The 18,981-nt window shown below is 41.7% G+C and overlaps 1 protein-coding gene and 1 pseudogene across 4 annotated transcripts in view; both read right to left on the reverse strand.

Annotated features, from left to right (window-relative positions):
• Positions 1 to 253: 253 nt before the first annotated feature.
• Positions 254 to 885, reverse strand: LOC108581340 (annotated as a pseudogene).
• Positions 886 to 1,454: 569 nt separating this feature from the next.
• The window catches only part of NFE2L2 (nuclear factor, erythroid 2 like 2), a 152,485-nt gene continuing 134,958 nt past the window's right edge, over positions 1,455 to 18,981 (reverse strand). For 3 of the 4 annotated variants that reach the window (XM_031651380.1, XM_021923739.2, XM_031651379.1), the window contains 4 exons: positions 5,144 to 5,410; positions 4,410 to 4,499; positions 3,542 to 3,733; positions 1,455 to 3,156 (listed from right to left, as the gene is read on the reverse strand). In XM_031651380.1, the coding sequence (XP_031507240.1) occupies positions 1,930 to 3,156; positions 3,542 to 3,733; positions 4,410 to 4,499; positions 5,144 to 5,407 (1,773 nt within the window). In that variant the 5' untranslated portion in view covers positions 5,408 to 5,410 and the 3' untranslated portion in view covers positions 1,455 to 1,929. Of the gene's footprint in view, positions 3,157 to 3,541; positions 3,734 to 4,409; positions 4,500 to 5,143; positions 5,411 to 11,838; positions 11,863 to 18,981 lie in introns of those variants that run through there. The other variant, XM_031651381.1, reaches the window with a different exon arrangement.

Consider the following 18,981-nt stretch of genomic DNA (forward strand, 5'->3'; position numbering starts at 1 on the left):
AACGCCTGTAATCCCAGCACTTTGGGAGGCCGAAGCGGACGGATCACGAGGTCAGAAGTTTGAGACCAGCCTGACCAACACGGTGAAACCTCATCTCTACTAAAAAAGCAAAAATTAGCTGGGCGTGGAGGCACGCGCCTGTAATCCCAGCTACTCAGGAGGCTGGGGCAGGAGAATCGCTTGAACCCGGGAGGTGGAGGTTGCAGTGAGCTGAGATTGCACCACTGCACTTCAGCCTGGGCGACAGGGCAAGACTCCGTCAAAAAAAAAAAAAAAACCGGTTGATATTTATATACATAAAAAGTAGTAGGAAGCTAAAATTCATCATACATTTCTTTCTTTTTTGGGCTTGACCTAGTAAATCCTTAGCTTCATTGATTTGCGTTGCTATATAAGGAGATCCTTCTTTGGGCGATTTAAGATCATATTTGTTACTGAGCATCTCTTTTATTTTCCCTTCGTGGCAGTAAGGCTTACAGGTAATATTGCTGCTTCCCATTTTGTCATTTTGGGTTCAAACCCACCTTTCTAATAGCCACCGCTGAAGGCAGATTTTGGTAGACTTTGAAAATCCTCTTTTACTTCAGGCTATATGTGCTTCCTGGCTTGCAAAACCTGCAGCAGAAATGGTCAGTCCAGCTGCCACCACCGTACTGACCAGCCCAGCTTCTTTCTCCTCCATCCGGATTGGTACAGCCACCTGCCACTAACTGCACTCCTTTACCAGAAAGCTAGGCAGCCACTGCCAGCAGTCACAAACCCCAGAGGGAACTTTAAAAAAAGTTGAATGTTACTGCTGAACAGCACCATTAGCTCCCCACCTCACTTATGTAGACTTACAAGGCTCTGTCATATTCCACCACCATCCCTTTCTTCGGCCACATTGTCCTTGTTTTTTCTCAAATGTGGTTCCACCTTTGGACCCGCTGTGTCTTGTCTACAGTGTTCTTGGCTATGAGAACGGCTTCTCCCCCACCCCCCCATCGTCAAATGTTGCCACTTCAGTAACGCTCTTCCCATTTACAGCCTTAAGTTGTGATGCTTTTTACTGGTTTTCCCCATCCAATTCCTTCTAACATAGTGGAGTATGCTTGTTACCTCCCCTTCACTAGAATGCAAGTTCCAGGGCAGGGATATTGGTTTTGTCCTTTCTACTTCAAACTGTGCCTAGTGTATAGTGGGCGTATATCTACTGATGGAAATAAATGAATCAATGCTTTCACGTCAGTGTATAACATTTTCTTGGGTTTAGATGTACTTGCTATTGAAGAGGCAAAGTATCCTCTTGATATACTTTATTTTTCTGTAACCCTGGTACTAGAAATTTAGTATAAAATGATTTTTATATTTTCAAATAAAACATTGTGAAAATGCAAAACATCTAAATTAAAAGGATGATTATCTTATGGAAAATACTACTTGTGAATAAACTCAAAGGAATCCCAAACGAATAATTTAACAGTCATAATAATCCTTTATTAGTACCAGCTCTTAAAATTGTTTTTTGCCAGAGCTAAACAATTTAATATAAAAAATGCCATTTTTTTGTCCATACAGTATTTATAAAAAAGTACATAGTGGTTAGTTTTGCAATAATTTGCTTTTAGCCAGATGTCATATCATCATATAAATCTATGAATATAACAAATGACATAAGAACAGTATAAATAAGTTTTTGTAGTATTTACACTTACACAGAAACTAGCCCAAATGGTGTCCTACGAAATTGTTTATAGTTAAAGTGAAACTACTGATTCAACGTACTGACACTCCAATGCTTTTTAAAGTTTCATATTATTTTCTATACTAGTTTTGGCTATAATTTTGCATAGAATTACTTATAAAGTATGAGCATTTCACATCACAGTAGGAGCTTTTAGTATAATAGTACAAAAAAACTAGCTCAGAAAAGGTCAAATCCTCCTAAATCTAGTTTTTCTTAACATCTGGCTTCTTACTTTTGGGAACAAGGAAAACATTGCCATCTCTTGTTTGCTGCAGGGAGTATTCACTAGGAGAATAAGGTTTTCCATCTTCATCACGTAGCATGCTGAAAACTTCGAGATACAAGGTGCTGAGTTGTTTTTTCAGTAGGTGAAGGCTTTTGTCATTTTCTCCTTTTTCTTTGAGCAATTTTTCTTTTTCATCTTTCAAATGATCTAAATCTTGCTCTAGTTCTACTATATTTTCCAGTTTTCTTTTTCTACAATTCTGAGCAGCCACTTTATTCTTACCCCTCCTACGTATATCTCGAATTAATGCAAGTTGAGCTTCATTGAACTGCTCTTTGGACATCATTTCGTTGAAGTCAACAACAGGGAGGTTAATGATTTTTTCTACGGGGAATGGGATATGGAGAGCTTTTGCCCTAAGTTCATCTCTTGTGAGATGAGCCTCCAAGCGGCTTGAATGTTTGTCTTTTGTGAATGGGGTTTTTCCATGACCAGGACTTACAGGCAATTCTTTCTCTGGTGTGTTCTCACATTGGGCATCATGCACGGGAGTGCTCTGCCCCTGAGATGGTGACAAGGGTTGTACCGTATCCCCAGAAGAATGTACTGGTTGTGTTTTAGGACCATTCTGTTTGACACTTCCAGGGGCACTATCTAGCTCTTCCACTTCAGAATCACTGAGGCCAAGTAGTGTGTCTCCAGAGCTGGAAGATTCCACTGAGTGTTCTGGTGATGCCACACTGGGACTTGTGTTCAGTGAAATGCCAGAGTCAGAATCATTGAATTCTGTTGTGCTTTCAGGGTGGTTTTGGTTAAAAGCTTTGCAAAGTGATAGATCAGAAACATCAATGGGCCCATTTAGAAGTTCAGAGAGTGAATGGCTTAAAGTAGCAGGTGAGGGCATGCTGTTGCTGATACTGGGCTCAGCTATGAAAGCAGAATAAAATTCATCACCAAAATCTGTGCTGACTGTGGCATCTGAATTTAATGAGTTCACTGTCAACTGGTTGGGGTCTTCTGTGGAGAGGATGCTGCTGAAGGAATCCTCAAAAGCATTAAGAAAATGTGGACTACAGTTACCTACTTCTTTTTCCATTGAGGATATAGATGAGTAAAAATGATAATTGTCAACTTCTGTCAGTTTGGCTTCTGGACTTGGAACCATGGTAGTCTCAACCAGCTTGTCATTTTCAATATTAAGACACTGCATGGGAAAGAAGTTTATACTATATAAATCAAAGTTAATCCATGATAATACGTGATAAATTTAGATAAACTCCCTACCCACATTATCTTCAGGCTTATCTCTATAATTTATTCTCTCTATAATTTAGAGATAATTCTCACTTCCAATACGTATTTATGCCTAAGCATATGTATTATTTTCAGAGTTCCCAGATCAGACATCAGGTTTATAACATTCTATCCTCAAGATATCCAACCCATTTAACTAGCATGGGCAGTACTCATGACTAATTTAATAGCACCCTCCAATCCTTCCTATAAATAGGTGGCATATAAATAATCAGAATGACTAAAGGCACTGAATATAAAATAATATCTTCAGTATTACATTCTATTTTAGTTACCTGTAACTCAGGAATGGATAATAGCTCCTCCCAAACTTGCTCAATGTCCTGTTGCATACCGTCTAAATCAACAGGGGCTACCTGAGCAACAGAAGTTTCAGGCGACTGAGCCTGATTAGTAGCAATGAAGACTGGGCTCTCGATGTGGCCGGGAATATCAGGAACAAGTGACTGAAACGTAGCCGAAGAAACCTAAAATTGATAAGGCATTGATTTATGAGTCTTCCACCAACAGGGGATAAGTAAGCTCTAAGGCACCACCACAATACAAAATGGAATCAGCTGCAGTTCCGTGTCTCGCTACTTACTAACCAGTCATGACCCTTTGTAAATAATGAAACAAATCTTTTTTTCCTACCACACTGACTCAAATTTACTATTTGCTGGCCTAATTGTTTCAGCCTACGCATTTGAAAGTAAACTTTAAAATGAGTACGCACAATCTTTAGGATTTAGTTTATATAATATCTAGCACAGTGGTACCAGATAAAACCGATTTATTAAAACTGTTAACTGAAGAAGTCTTCGTTTATTGCCCAGCTGGCTTTTTACTCACCAAGACCTCTTAGATACTTGCAGCAAATGAGTTATTTGTTTCCATGGTTATGCTGTCCATGTTTCTGGCTATGCAATAGTAAATGGTTTTGGTTTTGTATTGTGTGAAGGTTTTTTATTATTTTTTTCTTAATTGTAAAGTTATCTATAGGCTAAGGTTTCCTTGACAGAGTATTTCCTTGGTTAAAAAATTTCCTCCTAAAACTGTTTTTATTCTTTTAAATGGAGACTCATTGACGGGACTTACGTAGAATATGATTGTTATTTTATAGTTAGGGAGTTTTGCTCCTAACCAGGTTATTTTATACCTCACCTCATTGTCATCTACAAACGGGAATGTCTGCGCCAAAAGCTGCATGCAGTCATCAAAGTACAAAGCATCTGATTTGGGAATGTGGGCAACCTGATAAAAGGGAATGACACAAAGGAAGACAAAAATGGTTAAATATTCCATTGCCAAGCAAAATATTCAATACTTGATGTTCATAAAATATAATCAAGTTAGGTAAATATCTTATTGCAGAGATCACTTTGGTACACAATTTGAACCAGACCACGTGGGTTCAAATCTTAGCTCCTCCAATTTTCTGAGTGATCTGGGCAAATTATTTAACCTTTTTTCAGCTTCAGTTGCTCATCGCAGATAAAATAGGGATAATGGTACCTAATTAATATATTTGTGTTGATTAAATCAGTCAGTATATGTTAAGTTCTTAAAACAGTGCTTGCCACACACAGTAACGACAGTAATTCCCACTACTTGGTTCTCCTGCCACTACTTCTGTTGCTGCTACTTGATCCTTACAGGATGTTTCTATACTTTACAAAACTCTTTTGTGTAACTTATGTCTTCCCAATCCTCACAATAACTCTGTTAAGATTAGTAGGTTGGGTACTGGACTCATCAGGAGGCTGAGGTTGGAAGGTAGATTTGACAAGGTTAAGTAAAAGAAAGGCAAAGCTGGAACTCAAATCCAGATACTTTAATTCCTTGGTCAGTGTTTCCTTAAACCCTGCCATAACTTTCCCAAGAATGGAGTACTCTACCTGGGAGTAGTTGGCAGATCCACTGGTTTCTGACTGGATGTGCTGGGCTGGCTGAATTGGGAGAAATTCACCTGTCTCTTCATCTAGTTGTAACTGAGCGAAAAAGGCTTTCTCTTGCTCCTTTTGGAGTTGTTCTTGTCTTTCCTTTTCAAGTTTTTTCTGTTTTTCCAGCTCATACTCTTTCCGTCGCTGACTGAAGTCAAATACTTCTCGACTTACTCCAAGATCTATATCTTGCCTCCAAAGTATGTCAATCAAATCCATGTCCTATGTTTAAGACAAAAAAAGGAAGGAGAGAGATCATGGTTTTTAAATGACAGATACCACATATATTAATTCACATTATGCCACTGTTGATGGTGGGGAGTGGGGAGATTACAAATACAATCTAAATGAGAACACAGATCCAATGTTCTAGAAGAGCACAGTTAATTCCATTCAATGAATCTATTCATTAAAGACAACAAACAACCTACAAACACATAGCCATCCATTCTAATCACTTGGATCATTAATGATAGGGTGATGGTAGAGGTCACTAAAGGGCAAAGTCACAAATGGTTTGAATGAAAAGAAATCCCACCCTTGTTTAACGCAATATAGAAATTAGAGCAAGCACTCTAAGCCACTGACTTACGAGAAGTGGGGTTTGGAAAACATTACTGAATACATGGAGCTTTCTTTAAACTTTGCTCAGCAAATATCCAGTTTATAGAGGGATAACTCCCAAGTTAAAGTGTCAATCTAGCAGTTGTGAAATGTCACCAGTCTTTCCATCTTTCCTACACTAGATTGATTATCTTCTCCTCATCACTGCTTGCTACTCTTATCTCTGGGGCTCACCTATATGCCTGTAATCCAGCATTTTGGGAGGCCGAGGTGGGTGGATCACCTGAGGTCTGGAGTTCAAGACCAGCCTGGGCAACATGGTGAAACCCCATCTCTACTAAAAATACAAAAGTCAGCCGGGCGTGGTGGTACATGCCTGTAATCCCAGCTACTTGGGAGACTGAGGCAGGAGAATCGGCTTGAACCTGAGAGGTGGAGGTTGCAGTGTGCCGAGATCACACCACTGCACTCCAGCCTGGGCAACAGAACAAGACTCCATCTCAAAAAAAAAAAAAAAAAAGAGCAGACAGGGACAGGTGCGGTGGCTCATGCCTACAAGCCCAGTACTTTGGGAGGCTGAGGCGGGTGGATTGCTTGAGCCCAGGAGTTCGCAACCAGCCTGGGCAACATGGAGAGACCCTGTTTCTACCAAAACAAAAACAAACAACAACAACAAAACTGGTGTGGTGGTGCACACCTGTAGTCCCAGCTACTCAGGAGGCTGAGGTGGGAGGATCACTTGAGTCCAGGAGGTCAAGGCTGCAGTGAGCCTATGATTGTGCCACTGCACTCCAGCCTGGGCAACAAAGTGAGACCCTGCCTCATAAATCAATCAATCAATCAATCAATCTATGGCTCCAGGGAAGGATTAAAGGTATTAAGTTTTAAGACATAGGAAGAATCTTACAAAGAGGGAATGGTTTTGATGAGGAGAGGCTAGGCTTGGTGACTCATGCCTGTAATCCCAGGAGTTTGGGAGGCCAAGGCAGGAGGACTGCTGGAGCCCAGGAGTTACTAGCCTGGGCACAATAGTGACACCTGTCTCTACCAAAAATCAAAACAAATTAGTTGCATGTGGTGATGTGAGCCTGTAGTCCCTACTATTAGGGAGGCTGAAGTGAGAGGATCGCTTGAGCCCAGGAAGTCAAGACCATGGTGAGCTGTGATTGCACCACTGCACTCCAGCCTGGGTGACAAGACCCTGTTTCACACACACACAGAGATACATGAGGAGAGAATTTATATGACTAGGCTAGGCATAGGAACCACATCCAGATTTTCCTAACCAAAAATGTGTCAATAGCAGTTTTTCTGCTTTGTAATTTTAGTATGGAAAAAATCTAAATAGGTAGGAAATCTAAATCTGTTTCTATTCTACAGTCACCTATAGGGGAAATAATGAATTTGAGAATGGAAAAAAATCAAGATGGGGGAATGGGAGTTGCGACCTGGAGGCCAGTGGGTACAGTGTAGACACATGTCGCACTTTGCATTTCAGTTCTGCTGACAGCTGGCAATGCCAGACTTAGAGCTCTGTTACTTTCAGCTTCCCAAGGACACAAATAACATGGTGGTGGTTTCAGTGAAGAGTCAGGCTATTTTTATCCAATGGAGGAGGAGCAGGCCACCCAGTCTGGAGGCAGCACAGCTAGCTGGATGGCACAGGCCACCTGTACCCATGACTGAAGGCTGGTGTTGGAATCTTACATGCTATGAAACCCTGCTCATGGGGCTCATTATTCTAGCCTTGAACAATATATAGTGTAAAGCACACAGAGTAGGCATAGTTAAAACAGCACTTGTAGTTAGGTATACCTCACTAGGAAATACCTAATTATTTTTAAGGCAGTATCTATTAAGGGCTTCCTAGATGCCACGCACTTTTTTTTTTTTTTTTTTTTTTTGAGACGGAGTCTCGCTCTGTCGCCCAGGCTGGAGTGCAGTGGCGGGATCTCGGCTCACTGCAAGCTCCGCCTCCCGGGTTCACGCCATTCTCCTGCCTCAGCCTCCTGAGTAGCTGGGACTACAGGCACCCGCCACCACTCCCAGCTAATTTTCTGTATATTCAGTGGAGACGGGGTTTCACCGTGTTAGCCAGGATGGTCTCGATCTCCCAACCTCGTGATCCGCCCGCCGCGGCCTCCCAAAGAGCTGGGATTACAGGCGTGAGCCACTGCACCCGGCCCATATGCTACGCACTGTTCTAAGTACTTTACATATAGAAACTATTCCTCAAAACAGCCTTATACAGAGAAAACATCCCTGTTATAAGAATACTGAGGTTAAGAAAAAAGAGATACTACCAGAAAGTGGCTGAACAAGGACACATACCCAGGCAGCTTCAGTCGGGTTCATGCTTTATTAGCCATGAGCCTACACTAATATAAAATGGCATGGCATTTGCACATAACCTGTGCATATCCCCTTATATACTTTAAATCATCCCTGGATTACTTACAATACCTAATAAAGTGTAAATGCTGTGTAAATAGTTGTTATACTGTATTTTATTTGTGTATTGTTTTTTCATTTTTTTTCCACTTTTTTTTTTTTTTTTTTTTTTGAAATTTTGTTATTTAGTTACTCATTTTGAGATAGGGTCTCGCTCTGTCACCCAGGCTGGAGTGTGGTGATGCAATCATGGCTCACTGCAGCCTTCACTTGGGCTCAAATGATCCTCCCACCTCAGCCTCCCAAGTAGCTGGGACTACAGGCACACGCCACCAAGCCCAGCTAATTACTTTTTGTAGAGATGAGGTCTTGCCATTTTGCCCAGGCTGGTCTTGAATTCCTGGGCTCCAGTGATTTTCCTGCCTCAGCTTCCCAAAGTGCTAGGATTACAGGCATGAACCACTCCACTGTGCTTGGCCTTTTTCCAAATATTTTTCAACCAATCTGCCATTGGTTGCATCATGGAACCAGAGGCTACATGGGGCCGACTGTATATATACTTTGCTTTGGAATCTTGGTAGTATGAAGTGGCCAGTCTGCAGGTCAGATTAAGTATGTCACCTAGATCAGTTTCCTGGCCAAGAACAACAAAATAGCAACCACAGAGCATTCAGTCATACATGGCTATCTTCTCAGGGGGATTCCCACTAAAATAGACATGAGAATAATTTCTATTTTAAAAATTGATTTGTTTCCATTTTGATGGACATGTTTACCCAAAGGTTATCGTGGGAGATAGAAAATTCCAAGGTATAGAGAAACCTACTTTATTTTATTGATTTATTTTTTTGAGACAGAGTCTCACTCTGTTGCCCAGGCTGGAGTGCAGTGGCGCAAGCTCAGCTCACTACAACTTCTGCCTCCCGGGTTCAAGCAGTTCTCTCACCTCAGCCTCCCCAATAGCTGAGATGACAGGTGCGTGCCACCATGCCTGGCTGATTTTTGTATTTTTAGTAGAGACAGGGTTTCGCCATGTTGGCCAGGCTGGTCACAAACTCCTGACCTCAAGTGATCTGCCTCCCTCGGCCTCCCAAAGTGCTGGGATCACAGGTGTGAGCCACCACGCCAGGCTGAGAAACCTACTTTAAAATTCTTTAAAAATAGCTTGGGCCCTTTCTTCTCAGTAAAACTAGATATATAGCAGAGTATCCTATCTAGACTTTCTGCAAACTGGAGCTACCTCCCCAAGCAAAGTATTAAGTGTTCAATATATTCCCATCTTCTAGGTACTAGCACCAAAAATGAAAGGAATGCATGATCCTGCAATCTTAATTGAACTCCATAAAGCAGGCAGTCCATGTTCCCACCCGTCTCAAGAACTGATGTGCAAAGTGTGCAAAGCTCTTTGCAAGGTCAATAAAAGAAACTCAAATACTTGTCCCTGCACCTGGGGAAAAGTGCACTTTGACACATCCCTGCCTCACTTACCCCAGACTTCCTGGGCCTGAGGTTTTTCCTTGTTAAAGAGATCCCAGGATGAAAATCAGTAAAAGGTTGTGACTTTTTCATGCAACTGAAGCAATTTAGGTTGCAAACATCTGCCCACAAATCTGACTTGCAAAGTATCCTTACAGCCAACCCTCATGAGCTGGAAGAAAATACTGAATGGAATTTACTCTTTAATTGTCAGTGTCAATCATGCCAAGAATTGAAATAACTATATTTAATTTCCTCTTTCCCCCTTTTCCTTCCCATCAGATGATAATATTTGAGGGGTTTAGATGGTTTTAGCTATACATTGTTTAATTATTCCATCGTCCAAGCATACAGATGTTAGTGGATCAAATGAGACATGTGAAAAGTATCTCTATAAATGTAAAATATGCAAATGTTTACATGTCGACAGTGATAGGCTCTACTACTTGCTGTATAAGTGAGACCAAAGTCCAGGCCAATGGATAATAATGAGGTAGTGGACCTAACTAGGAGGAGCCTAAAATAGTATTGGGACTATCTAGATGGTCAGAAAGAGTAAGTCAATTAACTTCTAATATCATGGACGGCTTCATTGCTTGGTTCTTCCTCAGGGCAGGTCTGAATTAGACTACTATTAACATGTTGTAATAAAAAAGGATTTTGATCTCAGAGAGATTCTGAATTATTTACAAATAATAAAGCAAATTAATAAGCAAATTAGAAGTTTTGGTGGATATTTGCTATTGATGGTTTTGTTACTGTTGGTGGGGGGGTGGTGACGGCAGTGGGCACCCCATATACATTAGCATATACTCTAACATAAATGTTTATATACATACACACACACACTCAATTGCCACTCAATTCCTGCTGTGAGCACCCTTCAATGGACAACTCCAAACCAATCAATGTTTTTTATTTGAATTTCTCCTGACATGACCAGAAAAGGACACCTTTATGAATCCTTATCAACAAACAGGAAAAATAAGCCATGAAGCATTATTTAGACTAGCTCTTGAGCATCCTGTTCACGTTATCTGAAACAATGCTGGACCCTGGGAGACTAAGCAGCTCCTGTGGCCCTAGCTTACTGTCTCCACCAAGAATGTCACCAAATGACAACATCTAATTGCTCTTCATTAGGCTGTGGGGCATTCAGTGCAATTGTAATAGGACCAAAATAGGTTTCAAAGTGTTCTGAAAGGTTTTCCTGTGTATTTTTAAGTTTATATTTATGTGGCTAGGCACGGTGGCTCACACCTGTAATCTTAGCACTTTGGGAGGCCAAGACTGGCAGATCTGGAGCTTGAGCTCAGGAGTCCGAGGCCAGCCTGGGCAACGTGGAGAAACCCTGTCTCTACTAAAAATACAAAAATTAGCCGGGTGTAGTGGCACGTGCCTGTAGTCCCAGCTACTTGGGGGCGCGAAGGTGGGAGGACTGCTTGAGCCCAGGAGGTCGAGGCTGCAGTGAGCCAAGATCGTGCCACTGCACTCCAGCCTGGGTAACAAAGTGAGACCTTGTCTCAAAAAAAAAAAAAAGTTTATGTAATGTTTTTTCTTGCTATGAGAGATCCCAAAAAAAAACTGCTTCATAAAAGAAAAAAGGTAAATTTGAAGCAACTGTTTTGGGTTCCCAAAAACAGACATCTTGATCAAATTTAGAACGTAGCAACAATGGGTTTATTGTTATGGCCTTAATGTCAAACTCTGTGCTACTCAGATTTTCACATCTGTTTCAGCGGGCAAAATCCTGCAGAGATTTGATACTGTACGAAACATTCAAAGCTTTATGTTAAAAAAAAAAAAAAAAAAAAAACCAGCAGAAGTTAACTGAAGACTCACTGTTGGGGAGGCCCACAAGTTCACTACTGTGTTTTGTGCTAACCTAATATGCAGCGACCATTTCCTGTAAGGAGCCGTGTGACTGGGCACATGATTTATTCCACAAATGACCCAGCTCTCTGCAAGGCTCACACATCATCTAAGAGGAAATAATCGTCTGGGTGGAGCCCATAACAAACAAGAACATGACACCGGACAGGAGGAAAGGAAGTGCCTAAGGAAGAACCAAAACTGCTCTTCTGCACAGAAATCCAGGGCTTTGAGGAAGTGCAAGTCCCCCAAGGAGGAAGGCCACAGTACCAAGTGTTAGATAAGTAGGGTTTGAGAGAGGAAAGCAGGTGGATGGGCTACACAGCACTCCACAGATACTTCCTTACAATGGGTGAGAAAGCTTCCCAAGGGCCAGGCGAGCACTGGCCGGGAGCCTTTGCATCGCATATGGAGCAAATGCCGTCTGCCACTTGGTGTCTGAATTTTTTTGGCTCTTGTTCTTTAGTGATTCCTGAGTGTGTTCCAAATTATGTTGCTAGCTTGGCTTAGACAAAAGAAGACAATTTGATAAGAAACACAAATGTTGGACAATTCATGTTAAATCACCATCTGGCCTAACGGAAATATTCATGTTTAAAAAATATATATCATCATTTGCCAACTGCGTAATCTGTTACACATTTAGGGAAATCTGAAGTTGGACAATTAACTCATACCACTTTAAAACAAACATCTTTGTACCAGGATAAACAAAGAAGAAAGGACTTGAACGCAGACTCCATATAAATATGTCTTTTGCAAGTCAATTTTAGTGCCTTGAATAAACCAGCATTTATCATGCTTAGATGATCCAAAATATCAGAAAAGATAACACAATCCCTGTCCTAAATTAAAGCTATTCAGTAAACTGAGACAAAGTATTTGAAATGAAAAGTAAAACGGTTTCTTTTAAACACTCAAATGTCTAATTAAGGCTTGCACCTCCCATTTCCCCCGAGTCTCCCTTCCCTCTCCTACCCTCTGCCTTGCCCTGAGAATGACAGGAAGGTGGTGGGAGATTTCCTTCTAAAAATAAATTTCATCAATAAACTGTTAAAAAAATTAATTATACACACTACTCTCAACAGTAAGTGAAACTGAGCCTTGCTCCAAAGAGAAAACTGATCCTTGCTCTTTTTACTTTAATGTAGTATAAAGTTGGAATGTCTTAAGTTATTCCTTCTTAAAATCATGTATTTCCATTAAAAAAAAATCTTAACGTTATTCCCCTGAGATCCCTCCTTCATCCCAAATCTTAGTTACCAGCATTCAGAGTCTAAGTTACACTCGATTATATTTTTCTTTCTTTCATTTCATTCTTCATATTATTCCCAGGTGATTACATTATTTACCTGAAAGCTAAATCTGGTTCAATGTTTTTTTTCCATAGACATTGCCCAAGTATTTCTAACAAAACCAGGTGGAACATGAAACATATCCTACCATCTGGATGAATAGAAACCAAATTAAGAGCTACATGAGGCTGCAAAAACATTTGAGGGCATGCTTGAATTTTGAGGAATTGATAAAATAACAGCCAGTCACGGTGGCTCACACCTGTAATCCCAGTTCTTTGGGAGGCTGAGGTGGGAAAATCACTTGAGTCTACGAGTTTGAGACCAGCCTGGGCAACATAGTGAGACCTCAACTCTACAAAAAAATTAAAAAATTAGCCAGGCATGATGGGACACTCCTGTAGTCCCAGCTACTTGGGAAACTGATGTGGGAGGATCACTTGAGCCCAGGAGATGAAGGTTGCAGTGAGCCATGATCACGTACTGCCCTCCAGCCCTGTCTTAAAACAAAAGCACAAACAAAACAAAACAACAGAGATCTTCATTTACAAATTTCTACCTTGCAGTCATAATCCTTATTAAATAAAGCAAAATGACACCAAGCAGATGTGTTTTTAAAATACATCTTGCTGATGACTATTACATTTCATAAACATTTACCTGCCTATTTACTTCTGTGGCTTCTCTCACACTGCATTAGAAGAATATAGCAACGCCAACTGTTTTCTCAGCAAGAATTCTAGGTCATTCTTTCTATTTGCCCACATTCCAGTACTTTTGGTTTTACTAGACTGATTTGCTATCTTGATTGTGTTGCTACAATAATTGTAAAGTAAGTGATTAAAATACAGAACCACAGAATACTGGAGACAAAAGGGGCCTTACAGTCATCTAGGCCAAATGGAAATGTTGCCAGGTTTATTTCTATGTAACTACAGTGCCTTAAAAAAAAAAACAAACTGGCCGAGCAACATGTTTTATACATCAGCAGAGACACTTAAGAGGTAGCAACAGTTACCACGAATCCAAGTTTTCCTTTCCCTTATCTTGAAAAACTAGAGACTTTTAACAGCATAAAAAAGCCCAAATACACACAAAGACGAATTATTCAACAAGTTAAAACCCTAGTTCACAAAATTACCATTCCCTGAGTTATAGAACCATTTTTCTACCCTTTTATCCTTCCACTAAAAGTGGTCCAGTTTCTTCAATCTGGCAGGTTACTATGTGCAGACGTTTTCATGGGCTGCTTCCTGTTCCCAAACAAGTTCCTCAGTCATGACTCAGTCTAAGAAATATGATCCAGCCAATTTACTGGAACTCTCACCCATTATGCTTGTCTGTAAACTGCAGAGCATGATGCAAAGATAAAGCAAAACTGGAAAGTGAAGAAAGCAAGAATTTGGATTATTTTCTCAAGAGGCACATGCAGAGTTCAGTCAAAAATATGTCAGAAAAAAAGTTAATTTCCAAAACAGCAGGTGATCCTACCTGCTACAAAGAGCACATGGTGCTGAATTTTCCATGAGAGAGGTTTCACATCTGGGTCCCCAAGGAGGTTTTTTTTTTTTTTTTTTTTTTTTTTTTTTTTTTTTTTGGTGGTTTGTGTTTGAGTAGGATACTGCTGCTAGGCTTCAAAGGACTTACGTTAGGGTTTCACTACTTTGCTGATAGAATGGCTGGGTTTGACAAGCAAACATTAGGATAAATTTTTCTAATCTCCTCCCCATTTCTGAACCAGCCATGTATGTACTGAGTTCTAAATGCTGTCCTCCACAGGAGAGGAAATTCTCACCCTTGGGATTAGGTCTTCTACTGCCCTTAGAATGATCCAACCCTCCCCACTCCTGACCTGACTGACCCTGCCATATTACCAACAGAACCTTCAGGAACATTGGATCCAACTCCCTAACCTACTTTACCAAACCTCCATAGAAATTAACTGGGCATGGGACTAACCAGGTGGCTCGGATCTCCACCTTGAGGTCAAACAGCTTTGCTGCCCATGCTGGCGTACCCTCCTCCTCCAAGGGAGTCCCCCGTGAGGATGGGCACACATATTCTAGCACATTCACACCGTAGGGCTTCTCCAGAGACTTCTGCCACTTCTAAACTCCCCAGCTGATCCTTGACCCTCTCTTTTGGTCCTGCATTTGTAAAGATAAATTATTAGTTCAATCCTTGGGGTCCTTTTCAGATTTTTTTTTTAAAGAGATAAGAGTCTTGCTCTGTGGCCCAGGCTGGAGTGCAGTGGCACCTTCCTAGCTCACTGTAGCTTCTAACTCCTAGGCTCAAGTGATCCTCCCACCTTGGCCTCCCAAGTAGCATGCATCACCATGCCTGGTTAATCTTTAGTTTTTGTAGATGTGGTTCTTGTTATGTTGCTCATGCTGGTCTCAAATTCTTGGCCCCAACTGATCCTCCTGCCTTGGTCTCCCAAAGTGCTGAGATTACAGGCATGGGCCACTGTGCCTGGGTCAATTTTCAGATGTAACCACCCACAAATAGCTAAAAGTAATAAGTCAGTACAGTCAGTCATCCAGGTTTGGGGGCTAAGAAAGTACTAAATGCCATTTACTGCTGCTAGCTAGAGACCGTGTGTGCTGGTGGTATGAATTTTAGATACATTTTATTAACAATATTATTATATGTATAAAACACTTAGCTTAAAAAAAAAAATAGATCTTTGCTGGGTGTGGTGGCTCACGCCTGTAATCCCAGCACTTTGGGAGGCTGAGACGGGTGGATCACAAGGTCAGAAGATAAGACCAGCCTAGCTAACACGGTGAAACCCCGTCTCTACTAAAAACACAAAAAAATTAGCCAGGCATGGTGGCACACACCTGTAGTCCCAGCTACTCATGAGGCTGAGGCAGGAGAATCGCTTGAACCAGGGAGGCAGAGGTTGCAGTGAGCCAAGATCGCACCATTGCACTCCAGCCTGGGTGACAAGGGCAAAACTGTCTCAAAAAAAAAAAAAAAGAAAAAGTTAAAACTTCTAGAATGGTGGTGGTTATAAAGGTGGTGGTCAAGATCAACAAGATTAGTGTAAATACCCTAAATGGATCACTAATCCATCTAACCATCTAATACCACTCCTCAGGTGCCAGGGATACAAAGATGAGTAAGAGACAGTCTCTGATCTGAGTTATCAGACAAAGTGATGAGAAGTAGAAGCCCAGGCAGCATGGAGGAGATGCCACTAAATCTGCACAGAAAGACCTCACAAAGGAGGTAACAACTGCCATAAAGTGTATAACTGGCCTACTGTGTGAATATCCTTCCAATAAACAAGGGTTAAATCTATTTTCCAAAGGCCCAGCCCAAGTGGGCATTTGAAAGCAAAGGAGGCTATGGAGGTGGCAAGAACACACAAAAAGTAAATACATCTCGGCTGGGCGCGGTGGCTCACGCCTGTAATCCCAGCACTTTGGAAGGCCAAGGCGGGCGGATCACGAGGTCAGGAGATCGAGACCATCCTGGCTAACACAGTGAAACCCTGTCTCTACTAAAAATACAAAAAATTAGCCAGGCGTGGTGGCAGGCACCTGTGTCCCAGCTACTCAGGAGGCTGAGGCAGGAGAATGATGTGAACCTGGGAGGCGGAGCTTGCAGTGAGCCAAGATTGCGCCACTGCACTCCAGCCAGAGCGACAGAGTGAGACACCGTCTCAAAAAAAAAAAAAAGTAAATACATCTCTATTCTCTTTATACATCCTTCGTCTCCCTTCTTGGTGGTGGCAATGTTTTCTCTCATCTCCCCTCCAGAGGCTCTGAGTCTCTAGCTCAAGGAAAATTCTCATACGTAAAGAGACTTCCTCCTCATATTTTGACTTTTCAGTTAGTATGACTCATCCATCTCAGCCAAGATGGGAATTACTGTTAATGCCACACTGTCACGGAATGCTACAACTGGAAGGGACCACAGGAATCACCCAGAGAGCCCCTCTCATTTTGCAAATAAGAGAACGGGTCTAAAGGGTGAGATCATTTGTGCAGGGTCAGAGGTCAAAGGATTAGCAAACTACTAAGGGTCTACTTTTCTAATTTTACAATTCTTGCCAAGTTATTTGGCAGAGGGAAAAGATCTTTGCTTCACCTTAATTCTTTTTTAATTAGCATCTCTTGCTCTAGCCTGCTGGTCTCACAGGTACCTAACAGCGTCTATTACACCTGGTGTTTGCATACTTCATGGTTTACAGGAGTGTTCATGGGCACTATCTCATTTGAGCCTCACTACAGTGAGGCTGTAGCATGAGGGAGGTGGGCCAGGTACTGTAATCTTTTTTTTTTTTTAAGACAGAGTCTTGCTCTGTTGCCTAGGCTAGAGTGCAGTGGCACAATCTCAGCTCACTGCAACTTTCACCTCCTGGGTTCAAGTGATTCTCCTGCCTCAGCCTCCCAAGTGGCTGGGATTACAGTTGCCTGCCACCACACCTGGCTAATTTTTGTATTTTTAGTAGAGATGGGGTTTTGCCATGTTGGCCAAGCTGGTCTCGAACTCCTGACCTCAGGTGATCTGCCCACCTCGGCCTCCCAAAGTGCTGGGATTACAGGCGTGAGCCACTGCGTCCGGCCTGTAATGTTCATTTCTAGATGAACACGTTGAGGCTTCAGGGATTAAGCAACCTGCCCGAAATCACATATTTGGCAAGTAGCAGGGGCAGGACTCCAACCCAGACCTTCTGACCTTGAGCCTGGGAAGCTCACCCACAGCTCCTTGGTGTTCATGCCACAACAGACACGTTCTGGAAACCACTTTAGCTCCGTGCCTTCTCCCTAGGCGGGAAACTAAGAGTTGAACGTCTGCCTTCTGGACACTCAGATTTGCCTGCCCCATACAACTTAACAGGCAAATCAGGCCAACTTACTTGCCTGAAGAGAGCTTAGCATTGTAATCAGGACAGTTCACTTGCATACAGAGAGTTTCGCATTGAAATCAATCTTCCCATAAAGCCAGTAATTACCCCATATTTGGTATGTCTTACAAGGTTTTCTTACTAGGGCCTGACCAAACTCGTCTAGGGCATGACAATGGCTTTTTAAAAATAGATACCAGGTGTACGTGGTATAAAATTTAAAAGTTGCAAAAGTAATCTCCCAGTTACCCTCCTCCAAGGCAATCACTAGTATCAGTTTTTTCCTTTTTTCTTAGGAAGCCATTAAATACACACAATTGCATATAAGCATAGTATCCCACACTCATTTAACATATTTTGAAGATGGTTCTACATCAGGGCATAGAGTTGTGAGTTGTCCTTTTTTTTTCCTTTCTTTCTAAGATAGGGTCTTGTTCTGTTGCCCAGGCTGGAGTGCAGTGGCACAATCACAGCTCGCTGCAGCCTCAACCTCCTGGGCTCAAGCAATCTTCCCACCTCAGCCTCCTGAATAGCTGAGATTACAGGCACGTGCCACTATGCCTGGCTAATATTTTACTTTTTTTTTTGTAGAGACAGGGTCTCACTGTGTTGCCCAGGCTGGTCTCAAGCAGTCCTCCGGCTTCAGCCTCCCAAAGTGCTGGGATTACAGGGGTGAGCCACTGCACCCAGACTTTGTCTCACTATTTTTAATGACTGGACATTATTTCATTACACACGTGTACTAAAACAGTATTACTTAATGACATAATTATTTAATCCCCCATCTAACTTTTGTTTCTTTTTGCCATTACAAATATTGCTATAATGAATATCTTGTATATAAATCATTTCATACATGTGTGAGGGTATCTGTAAGATAAATACTTAAAAGTGGAGTTGCTGGGTCAAAGAGTATATACTGCCAAATAGCACTACAAAGAGGTTGTACCTTTTACACTCGCACCAGCAGTGTGAGCATGCATTTCCCCACGCCTTTCCCAACTCATGTGTCCTTCACATCTTGTATCATATTGGCACATGGGACCCACTCAATAAATACATATGAACTGCTTATACAAGGCCTCCTACCTTAATTCCAGGATGATTTCAAAATCAGGCCCTTCCCACTATCTTTTAACAATAAAATTGAGGCCAAAGAAAGGAATAAAGGCTGGGCGCCGTGGCTCAAGACTGTAATCCCAGCACTTTGCGAGGCCGAGGCAGGTGGATCACAAGCTCAGGAGTTCAAGACCAGCCTTGCCAACATGGTGAAACCCTGTCTCTACTAAAAATACAAAATATTAGCCGGGCGTGGTGGCGGAAGCCTATAATCTTAA

This window comes from Papio anubis, chromosome 10 (genome assembly GCF_008728515.1).
Source record: "Papio anubis isolate 15944 chromosome 10, Panubis1.0, whole genome shotgun sequence".
NCBI lineage: Eukaryota > Metazoa > Chordata > Mammalia > Primates > Cercopithecidae > Papio > Papio anubis.